The sequence below is a fragment of the Bacillus rossius genome, chromosome 7, assembly GCF_032445375.1.
Source record: "Bacillus rossius redtenbacheri isolate Brsri chromosome 7, Brsri_v3, whole genome shotgun sequence".
NCBI classification, from domain to species: domain Eukaryota; kingdom Metazoa; phylum Arthropoda; class Insecta; order Phasmatodea; family Bacillidae; genus Bacillus; species Bacillus rossius.
Window position 1 is genome coordinate 66,815,232 of NC_086335.1, and position 12,391 is coordinate 66,827,622.

At 40.6% G+C, this 12,391-nt stretch overlaps 1 protein-coding gene across 2 annotated transcripts; it reads right to left on the reverse strand.

Moving 5' to 3' along the window:
* Positions 1 to 1,897: 1,897 nt before the first annotated feature.
* Positions 1,898 to 10,125, reverse strand: LOC134534258 (suppressor of fused homolog). 2 transcript variants are annotated; one of them, XM_063372549.1, is made up of 3 exons: positions 9,998 to 10,125; positions 8,587 to 8,698; positions 1,898 to 7,476 (listed from the first exon to the last, which is right to left on the reverse strand). In XM_063372549.1, exon 3 carries the CDS (start codon positions 7,459 to 7,461, stop codon positions 6,013 to 6,015), a length of 1,449 nt encoding a protein of 482 aa, XP_063228619.1. In that variant the 5' UTR covers positions 7,462 to 7,476; positions 8,587 to 8,698; positions 9,998 to 10,125; the 3' UTR covers positions 1,898 to 6,012. The 2 variants fall into 2 exon arrangements, with proteins under 2 accessions (XP_063228619.1, XP_063228621.1); XM_063372551.1 differs by having other exon boundaries at positions 8,587 to 8,666; positions 9,998 to 10,111.
* Between the last annotated feature and the right edge of the window lie 2,266 nt (positions 10,126 to 12,391).

Sequence of the window (12,391 nt, forward strand, 5' to 3'; positions counted from 1 at the left end):
ACACGAAAGTCCGTATCTCGCCGTCCGCCTTCGCTCGCCAAGGGGGCATTCACCCTCTTCACTCCACTGCCTCGGAGGCTGTTCGTCACCGTTTTCATACCCCTCAGGCCCCTTCTGGAATGGTCTCGCACCGCTTCGAAGTGCCGCGAATACTCTACACCCGAAGCTCCCAGAACAATGGCGTTACAGTTACGTCACTCCACGTTAGAAGCCTAAGATGTACGTCCCTGCCCGAACACGCCCGAATATTCACCTTCAGCCAACCTCAGGATTTGTTTTATTTTTGCGCAGGAAAAATTAATTCAAATATTAAAAGTGGTTGGTTAGGTTAGCTATATTAAAACAATTTAAAACACTATGGACGATTAGTTAGGTTAGTATAGCTACATTAAAATAAACAGAGAAATATATATATATATATATATATATATATATATAAATGAACCCGAGGTTGGCCGGAGGTGAATATTTGGGCGTGTTCGGGCAGGGACAGAACTTGATGTACATCTTAGGCTTCCCCACTCCACGTAGGCGGTGCTTTGGGAATGCGCCGAACCTTGCCGAGGCACTGAGGAATTGTGAGGGGTGAAGGGGGGGGGGGAAGCGAGGCACCGTTGCTAATCCGATTAGGAGTGTCACACTAATGGACCATGCCCAATCCGAGGACTAAGGGTCAGGTGGCTGGCTAGCAGGCCCATTGGCCTGCCTCGCGGCCCCGCACTCCAGTATGCCTCTAACAATGGGTTAGTTAATAACAGATTCACAATACTTAATGTAATAGAAGTTTTTAATATTCGTAGTATTAGTCATAGGAAACTAAAAAAAAAAAAATATGTTAGTACTTTAATAAGAATTGCAGATTTTCATGGCCACTGGGTTCCAGCTATGTAGAAGGCAATGATCTCACCAACATTTCGGCCAACTTTGCAGTCGCTATCTTCAGGGCACGGTTACCCACTGATGTTCTTGGAAATTCTCCTGCCTTTAAGTACTCTTGCCCCAGAGCATGGGTGAAGATCCGGGTGGTGGGGGGAAGTAGATGGAATTAAGAAGCCCCTCACTGAGGGGAGAGGTTGACTGTACTTACAAAAGCGTGACTTTGAAGCATGTTTGATGTCAAAACTATGTATTATTGAAAACTTTCTGTAATTTATACAGTTTTCTGCTTATTGCATGCATGCCTTGCGAATCCTACAGATCTGTGCCCCTGCCCGAGAGGGTGTTTCCTTGAACGGCTGCATCTGTAGGCTAACAAGAACCTTCTTTACTTACCTAACCTATCACACAGGGGCGCAACAACAGGGGGGGGGAACAAGGGTATTTTGCCCCCCCCCCTTTCCATCCGAAACCTTGAAATGGGTGCAAATAGGGGCAAAGAAAGTGCTGTGTAATCAATGTTTAGATAATAAAACTGCTTAAATAGCACCATTTTCCACCTTGAAATACAAATTTTCTCCAGGGGAGGACCCCCGGACCCACCGCTTCAATAGCGGGGATCGATGATTCTTTATAAAAAGGTATATTGCCCCCCCCCCCCCCCCTTTTGGAAATTTAGTTGTTGCAACCCTGGTTTGATGTAAGCATAGACCAATAGGGAATAAATACTAAACCATTCAAATATGTTTATATAAATCATAATGAAACATCTAGATGAAATGATACTGCCTTTAAATTTACATATTTTCAAAATAATAAAGAATTCTTTTAAAAATGCTCAATGGCTACAATATTTTATCTAAAAAAACTCAAATACTCAGAATCCCAGATATCATCGTTCTTCCCAGTAGATGTAGCATCCATTGACACACGTAAGCTGAACAATATTTTTGTCTTGCGAAGGAAGTCAGTAACTGTGGGGGCAGCTTATATTTCAGGAATACAAACTACAAAACAAGAGTTAAATTGGTAGGAATTTATTTACCTGGCCAAAATTGTAATACAAACATGTAGTACAGTTTCTAGTTAATACATGAAATCATGCAACTGTTATTCAACAAATGGACTTACATAACCACATACAGTAATCATCAATTTAGACTTGAAATTTCATGGTCTGTTTCTAAGAAAAAACAATTAAAATTTAATTCAGGCGTAAGTTGGGTCAGTAGCTCAAAAACTGTACTCTAAGTGTTGCCGATAAATACTCTTGCATCTTACGTTTCATACTCATAAATATAAACTACTCCATTACAAAATGAAATACTGTCTCTTTACAATGCCTCCAGAGAAGGAAACAGCTAACCTAAAATAATGACAACAAGCACCAAAAAAATTAACATTTTACTAAAGTTCACACACAAGGAACCTAATTGCAGTGTAAAACACGAGACTATAACCTAGAGAAAATCTGACTATTTTAACCAAGAATTTCCACAATTAATGTGAATTCCCTATTAAATAAGTAATTTTTTTTGAAAGAGGAAAAGAATAAAAAGTACCTAAATAACAAACTCTAGTAAAAATACATTATGAAATGATTTTTTATGGTTGAAATCTGCTCTTACTACAAAGAATTGACTGCATTATCACAAATAACTGCCAGAAAAAAACTCTTACTTGCTAGATAAATATCCATCATCATTCCCACAGACCCATGTCCCCCCTGAGAACCGAGAGAGAAAAGGGCTGGTCTCTCCTCGAGGAAGGCTGGGAGATTCGAGGCAGAGCAGCGGGTAACTGCAATCGCTAGAGAATAACGCAGGCAGCTACAAGATTTTTGTGTGACAACCTGACTTCGTTGTCACACCAGTCCAATACGTAGATGGAATACAATCAGTTCGTCCTGCATCAAAAATTCTATTTAAGATTTACGATAACAAAAAAAAAAGTACCTGTGTCACCCACGCACCCAGTCAGTACCCGTATGAGATTCTTAACTGCCCTGACTACTCACAACCCACACATGCGCCAAGATACGGTTTTACATGTTAAGAAAGTACATCACCTTTCAGGCAAGTATTTAATATTTATATGAACATAATATTCAGCTTTTATACTTATTAAATAAATAAATTACAAGAAACGAAACAAAAAAAAAGGTCACATATTTTTTTGTATAATTAGATGTACAAGTCCAAACACCACAGCATAGGTGACTAAGAATAAGACTACGTAAATGGATCACTGGACTCAAACTTTTCAAGTTTAAATTCAATAAGAATTTCTTTCAGAAAAATTTTCTTTTTACTATGCGGTCGAAATGTTTAACAATTTTTTTTTTTTTTTAAAAACTTCAAAGGCTTACAGTTTTCATTTGTTTCAAATATGTAATAAATAATGAGCTAAAATGGTACACATGCCCTTAGTTAAATAGATAAAACATGCAATTCAGCTACCTCTGGCAATTATCGTTCATTGCAATAAAACAGGATTTTGTACTGCAAAGAGGAGAACCATGCTGCATAATACCAAGTTATTTTCAGTTTTTGTTTCCGAGGGTTATCCGACATGTGGAACCCTATCTTACGGCAAGGCAGAGCTGTGGTTGAAATAATCACTATTCGAGTAACACAAACGAAGTGACTGCCTTGGCTGTACATAGCAGCGCTTGCCACAATCAAGCAAAATAAAACGTATCGAACTGAACTTCTTGTCGGGAGCAAGGCCATTGAGAGATGGTGAAAGGTGACGAGATGCTAATGAGCAATGATGGAATGAATTGGCGGGTGGAAACAGTAGTACCCTGAGTAAACCAGCTGACCACAGCAACGCCCACTACATTTCCCACTTGTGAAAAAACCAAGATCGACCCAGTCAAGGTGGGAGGCGAGTGATGCGACCACTCAGTCATCGTGACCATAATCTAGCAAAAAAAAATTAAAACAACAGCCATAACCAATGCCAACACACATTGGCATTACAAAATGGCGTGATTCTACATATGTGCAATTAAACTTCTTCCTAGTCCATACGGACAAAACTAGAAAATGAAATTCACACACAATTTTTTTTTTTAAATATGAATGGCTATTGATTGACTAAAGGTTAGCTGTCCTACCAATTAAAGAACTAGGTTCAACACATCCTGAAATTACATAAATGAAGTAAGCTTTATTTACATAATGGTTAAAGACTACAGAAAGAACAACTTTAAAAATAAAAAGTCAGTTGAGTTTCTGAGAAAAACATAGTCTAGATTTGCAATCTGATTGGATCAGAAACACAACTACCTGGCTTCGCTGGGAAGTGATTCAACCCAAAACCAACCACTCCTATGCACAGCTGCCATGTAAAACTTTCTAAAAATCACAAGGCACATTCACTTTGAGCAATTATGTTTGTTACATTTTGTGGTAAAAAAAAAAAAAAAAAAAAAAAAAAAAAAAAAAAAAAAAAAAAAAAAAAAAAAAAAAACTCTGCTGGATAATATTTTTGGTGCAAAAATACTGAAGTGTGAGAAAGTTCATAAAACAAACTTTATATCATACCCTTCGAATTAAAAGTATAACTTTAAAGCTTTCTAAACATGTAATACATATACATAAATAAGTGGACTTGTATAGATAGTCTCACAGCAACTAAAGTTACATTGGTTGTGTACAGAAAACTTAAAAATTTGTATCCTACAAAGGTATAAAACACCTCATTGTATGGACGTATAAAAGTAAACCAAGAAAAGACTGTTCTGCAAAGGAACTACAAAAATATACAGAATACATAACATTACACTCATACACTTCAGCTGGTATTACACTGTTTAAGATTGCACTTTTAATTATTTTGAGGAAATATAAATTTTGTTTATACAATATTGGGTTCTGTTTCATTAGAGTACACCTGTCCCTTGAAGAAATGCAGTTTGATTAGAGTGTTTTTTTAAGTAACGACGCCAATAAATTATGACATGAATGGAAGTAGTGTGGTCATAGATTTGAAGTAGCACTGTTTTCTTTCACGTGAATTTTATTTTCCATGTGCACATGCACGTCCATTAGGTGGCAAGGCTCACCCAATTGGTGACAAGGCACAACCAGTTGGTGACAAGGCACAACCAGTTGGTGACAAGGCACAACCAGTTGGTGACAAGGCACAACCAGTTGGTGACAAGGCACAAACAGTTGGTGACAAGGCACAACCAGTTGGTGACAAGGCACAAACAGTTGGTGACAAGGCACAACCAGCTGGTGACAAGGCACAACCAGTTGGTGTTCAGCCAAAGAATATTTTATGCCATCTCGTTACGTCAGCAGCATCTCTAAAGAGTAAAGCTAGAAGCTTTCAGGGATAGTTTACCTCGCACCTTCTAGGATGTGCCAGTGGCAAATGCACTAGCGGTAAATAATGGCAGACACGTTTAATAAACAGAGCTGGGAATTAGGCCAAAAGTTTCAATAATCTTTCTAATAATAGAAAACCTTATGTTTATGCTTTTTTTTAGTTCTTATTAGAACTGAATTAATAACATTATTATTTTGTAACTCAGAAATGTTGTTATCACCTACTTAGGAATGCTATACCTCCAGCAATATTATGTAAACAAAGTGATAAATGAATTAATTATGTTAAATTTTAGTTTGTTCACACTCAAAATGCACTTAACATTTATTTCAATTCACTTCCAATATAATTAGACATATATTTGTACTGGAAAATAATATTAACAGAAACAGTGTCTGAACTGAAATGGTAGTGCAGACACAATTACCTGATCAGAAAACGTATTAATTTTGATTGAGATGCACTTTTATGGGGAAAATTTTTTTTTTGATTAGCGCTCTTTCCTGGAAAGAATTACAGCGTTACTTCCAGGACCAGGTATATCATGTGACATCCTTTTTCAGTATTACTGAAATGAAAAAGTCTAACCCAACCAAGCAAGCAAGCAATAAAAAGTTAGTAATCTTAATATATTATTACTATAGAAAAATTAAATTATTTTTTTATTTCTTCCAGCACACGTAAAATAAATTTTTGATACACTCTTTGATTCACATAGTCTACCAGCGACCCTTGAGAAAGTTCTTATACAGTGTAACACCAGCTCGTAACATAAATAATGGGTGGAAGAAACTCTCATAGCTTGTCTTCGAGGATGGTGACCCTGAGGTTGTGGTCCGGCCAGAAGAACACCGTGGGCAGGTCGAGCGGGGACGCCTGGGCGCCGAGGTCCTCGAAGCCCCCGAGCCGCTCGAAGCTGCCGGCCATCTGCTCGGCCAGATCGTCCGGCACCAGCACCTGCAGCCAGCTGCCGCGCGCCACGTAGGGGTGCTCGGGACTCACCAGCGCGCCCGTCACGCCCGACGCCACCAAGGTTATCGCCGTGTCCCCCAGCACGGACTGGAAGGTGAAGTGGCGGCCGTGCTTCACGCGACCCTTTATCGCGAGCGGCAGCAAGCTGCCGGACTCCAGGTTGAAGGTCAGGTGCAGGCCTTCGAAGTTTTTGGTGACCGACAGTTCCGTGGAGTCCAACGCTTCCGGGTTGCTGCAGACACTTTCGTCCGGCGTTTCCTTCTTGACGCGATCGTCTTCGTTCTCATTCACGTCTTGCAGCTTCCCGATCGGTGGCAGTACCGGCTTGGTGTTCAGCAAGCCCTTCCTGAGGGCGGTCTTGATCTGCTGGGAGTCCTGCTGCGATATCTGCGGCAGGTCGGAAGCGTCCGGCCGGGTCGGGGGGCCCTCCCGCAGCAGCCCCCCGTCGTCCGACGGTCGGGTGAACCCGGGCTCTCCGTCCAGCCGGGTCCAGGAACACCGGCCGCTGACTCCGCTGAGGTTCGAGCCCTCCGTCTCGATGCCGCGGACGACCTCCTCCCGGGCGGCGGGGTCCGCCTCGAGCATGCTCTCGCCTCGACGCAGGTCCGTGATGAGCCATGGGCCCCCGGCATCCGGGAGCCTCCTGAGGATCTCCAGCACGCCGGAGCCGTTCCAGTGCTGGGCCGCCCTCAGCTCCTCCGTGCAGACGCCCACGATCTGCACGAAGTGGACGGTGCCGAAGGGCGTGCCGGCGGCCCCCAGCTGGGGGTCCTCGGCCATGAGCATGTGCTGTATGCGGGACTCGCTGCCGTCCAGCGCGCAGTGCCACGACACGTGGTCGCCCGCGCGCAGCACGTTGCCCGACCGGAACACGTACTTGGCGAGCGCCTGCATGACGGCGGCCGGCCAGGTGGGCGGGGCCGACTCCCCCGGCTCGCGCCGCAGCCGGAAGGTGAGTTCGAAGCCGAAGCCGCTGGGCCCGTCGGGCCCCGACACGTCGTGAACCCGGCCGTCCCCGTGGAGGTCGGACAGGCCATAGCTGACGTAGTGCCAGTGCGAGGGGACGCCGCGCTCCGGCGCCCCGGGGTTCCCGTACATGCTGATGTAGTCCAGGGGGTCCGGTCCGCCCAGCCAGTACTTGAGCAGCGCCGTCACCTGCAGGGGGTTGTCCTGGTCGGGGTAGACGCTCCGGCACAGCGAGTACAGTGCGTCCAGCCCCAGCGGGGTGGGGGGAAGCATGCCGGCGGCGCAGTTCCGGCAGTCCCCGGCCATCGCCCGCGCGCTTACCTGCGACAGCGGAACACAACTGTCCACACTGCTGTGCTGAACATGAATCAGAAATTATTGGATAAGCACGCATGGACTAATCTACACTACAAATTAAGAACTAGATTATGGATAATGAACCATGAAGAACACAGACCTGGAAAATATTTTAAGGCACATTAGGCAAAGTGCTTTATCCGTAGAAAAGGTGGAAGAGAGAAGAATTTAAATTATATAATAGAATAATATTCACAGATGGCTCAGCAGTTAAATTTTAATACCAGAATTGGCATTTGTAGTATTTGGTTCAATCCAAGGCTACTGCAAGCCACAAGATTTCCAGAACGAGACTCCATGAGCTCTTGTCTCCTTACTAACGTAACAGATCACTGCTAACACTACCTAGTCATATGACCTCACCAGCTGTTTCACCAGTTGCTTCATAGCCAAATGGTAAACGAAAGTAATTTTTGGTTGATTTTATAACCAAATCGCAAATGTAATTATTTGGTATGCACCCGTGCATTAACATTAGGAATGCATGTACAATTTATTGTTTGGATTATACAGGAAATGTCATCTCTTCAAGGAATTTCTTATTTACGTAACAAACTGCAGCCATAAATAATAATTGTCTACGCCATTGTATCAGTGACCATGAAAATGTGATATTTCACACAGAATACTTATATATTAAAAAATTTAAATCTTGCTGTGGATGGTTTAGCTCTTTTAAAATATAGCTATGGATGTCAACATTAACAGGTGCAACAAAATTAAATCCTGTAACTTAACTGATGTCACAGACAAAAGCGTAATCAGACTCATGTGTGTGAATTATAAAATAAAACATGTTTCCAAAGCCTGCCCTTTGGAACACAAAAATAGTGACTAAGTATAAAAACCCACAGTTCATTACTAAAAATTGTAAAGGTCTATTTAGGATAAAGCCTATTTAGAAAAAGGGCATATGAATATTTAACAAATAATTCTAAGTAAAATAAAAATTATTTTAAGATTCAAAATTTTTTATTTCAACTGTAAGTAATCAGAAAAATTGTAAGTTTTTTTTTTTTTTGGCAATAGTAGTTTAGTTCCGAGAATATTTGCTCTAAAAAATAAATAACTTACCGAGGTCTTTCTCTAGTAGGAAGCAGAGCTGCACGCTGGGACTTTTCACTTCGGCGTGGAGCGCATTCCCACGTCGCACTCTGCACACCCAAACAAGCCACTTTTCGACCTCCTAGAACAAGACCGACTGACATAAGAAATTTCAGCACAGAGGTAGACAAATACATGTCACATGCTTTTCATAGTGCACAATGTATTTGGCCTCTGCATCTGTACTTCCAAATATAGATTAAAAAAATATATACTTTCCTTAGATGTTTTTTTTTTTAAGATGACACGTCTACTTAGTAAATTTTTAAGGTGTCATTTCAATGCATGTGGTTTTACCTAAGTTTGTCCACATACTTTATTGCCTTAACTATACACTCTAAAAAAAGGTGTTAAATACATAATATTTCATGAGAAATCAAACTTTCAACTTATATTACAATACCTGTGGATGGAAGGTGCCACGGCCTTTTATTGTTTACCCATATGGGTTTCTGTGTATATTTTGGAGAACTTTAGTCAATGGAGGTATTGTTTTATAATAAAAGTAGTTAATATGATGGTGTATTGCAGTTGTAGGGAAACATTAATGTTTATATTTTCTGTTGTTGGTTATTTGTCCAAATGCCATAGAATCAATAAAGTTTTTTTTTTTGACATTTCATTTGAAGTAGTTTAGAATCAATCACATCGGCTAGTAACAAACTATTACGTAACGTTACAAATTTTGTGAAATCATGTAACAAGTTAGTTAGGCCAGGATAGCCACATCTTAAATTGGTAATTCCTAAGTGACCATAGAAGCATTTTAGTTTTTTTTTTAGCGTAGCTGTACTAACCCAAACTGTCCACCATGTTTGAAAGTATTTTTAATGCAGCTCACCTTACCTAATCGAACATTATCAATATATCAATAAAGTTCATCCGAACAAAAACATTAACCAACCCAGGTAACCAATAAATGACGGGCAGCTGCAATGCACAGGTATTGAAATGTGAAATAAAAACTGTGATTTCTCAGAAACTAGTAGGGATTTATTAAAGCTGTTTTCAAGTTCAATACAGACGTCTCTAAAGTTGCAAAATGATATTTTCATAATTTTATTTTTATTTTGAGGGAAAGCCGTGATGTAAGAAATTTCCCACTTTATGATTAATTTTATTTTTTTCAAAACAGCTTAAATCACGATAACTTTGCTGGGAAAAGCTCCTTCCACAATTAAAATTCAATCCTTTCTTTTGCCAAGTATTTCTCCCCGACTGCCGCCACACATTAATTTTTCTTGTAGAAAATGATTCTCGGCCCATCCTACTGCTTTCTTTCAATAGTCTTCCAAAAAGTCTCACTACACTAGGCATTCTACTTTCTCATCCATTATCTGTACTACGAATAGAATACAAATACAAATTCTAGACTACTTACATTTTTGTTATTGTGGAAGAGTGATGAAGTTAAATTAAAATTTAAATTACGAAGTCACTAACCCCAAAAAAAACAACAAAACATAATTAAATGACAGGAATGTGAATAGCATAGATGTTGATAACAATGTGTATGACCTGCAGGCCAAAGAAATTATACGTAGAGTACATGTTCATAAAGATAGATCTGGTAACTTCCTATCCTAGGCGTATCCCGTCAGCTTAGTGAAGCTCCCGGCAGCCTATAAACTAACAGCGCTAGTAATAGTTGAATCCATCTTTTACATTGTGATAATGGGCGTTTCATAAAAAATATGATATCCATAATTCCGTTTGAATTTTTAAATTTTTTTCCCCAAAATATTATTTTTTTATTCGTTTGGGTACTTGGTAAATGCCTAATCTGTACAAATGCCTTAAAATTTTCCCATATTTCATAGTTAAGTTGAAGTGGTGAGAGAGTACCTCGCTCATGTATTACGACTGGCTGTAAAAAAAGTTACAGTTTAAAACCGTCAAGTTTTTTTCGTTTAAATACCTACCTAACGACCCAATTAAAAAAAATGGCAACCTGCTCTACCAGAAAAATTTAGAGTTGAAATCTTATTAAGGAGAGAGTCCGAGTCTGGACTTATGGATTTGGCTTAAACTATGAAGCAGGTAGATGCCAATTTCAACGTCCTAAAATATCTTGCCGGAGTGAACCCTAGGAAGCGTGAAAAACTCTTTTACAGATTTTAAAGCATATTTATAAAACAATAACGGACGAATGAAACAATTCACACGAAATGTAGTTTTTCAAGAGGTTCTACATTAAAAACAATTATTTGTCAAATATTTTTTAATATATATATATATATATATATATATTAATATGAGATAAATAATTTTCATTCGCAAAATATTAAAATAAATTTATTTTTTAATTAATATTTTGTGTATATTAAATTGTTTGTTATATTCATCATTTTTCAACAGGGCCTTAGGCACCTTACAACTGTCTAGTAACAAAATATTATTGAACGCTTTGTCGTCGTCCGGGTTCTCGTGTTCGAGTCCGGGCATGGTTCCTAGCGGGAAGGCTGGTTTTTTAATGAAAGTGTAACCCGGAGGGCACCAGGCTAGCTCTGTGTCTAACCAAAAGTTGGGTCGTTGGGTGCGAATGCCCCTGTGTGGCCCGCTAGGACTGTCAGCGGTGGTCACGGTTGGAGGTGTCCCTGGCTATTGACATAACACGCTGATTCCTGGCTGAATTAGGGAGGTTCACACAATAACACACACGGATTCAGTTTTGTACTGTCGGTAACACGTCGCGCACGGAGTGTGCAGAGTGGACGTTTAATTGGTTCGAACAGTTACAGTTTACATTACACGATGCACATTGAATTACCCTACGAAAGTACATTAAAATAACACTGGATGCTCTGACGCGTCATCACTAGTCTTAAACCCTCATGCCAGTCGAAGTCACGGGGGAGGTCGATTGGAGGCAGCCAATCCCGAAAATTGCAAAAGTGGCTGTACCTGGGTCCACCTGTGTGGAATGCGGTTCGCAGTTAAATTAATCACAAGTCTTATGCGTCGCTGTTGCCGGAGCCTGTGCACTCGGCGATTATCCAAAAGTCATTGGTGGCGGGAGTCGGCCCATGCCGTATACTGATCTGCCCCGCGTAATGCTTTGTGCGGGGAGTTTTTACTTAAGTGGCTGGGTTAGGCCCTACACCGTAAAAAAGGACCGGGTGCGCACGGGGAAATTAAGCACGAAAAGGATTTAAATAATTACTATAATTACCAGTAGTGAATTTCAGTAGAGACAAGAGATGAAGACTCCCCATGGGACGCACGTCCGCACCGGTCCATGAGTCGCTCGATACTGGCGTTTGCCCTTGGCGCGACGGGAGGCCTCAGCGTTCTCTCGCGCCAAAGTTTCTAAAGTCCCGTTATTCGGAAATTATTTAATTAACAAGAGATTGAAAGTAGCTCTAAATTCATACATTAAATAATAAAGATTAGCCTAATTTGCGGATACTCTCTAAGAATTAGATTCATCAAGTTTACATAAATTAAGTTTGAATAACATGAGTCACACCAGAGACTGTTTGTAACTTGTTGACTGCTCCAGTAGCGAGTTATACACAAAAATGGGGAGGTCATAATTACGATACACAATACTCTAATTAATTTAGGCTGAAGGCCGCAAGGGAAACACTCAGAAATGTATTAACGTAAATTCACATGTGAGTGACCCGGGCACTCCTACGTCGCACTTCCCTTGGGCGGGGTCTTTAATAAAAAGTGGCGATACTATTAATTTGTGTCTGCTTTCTAATGAACTGGGGTCGAGGTGGCTAGTTAATTAGGGCATGGTCCTTGATTCTACCTGTTGCTCCGATGC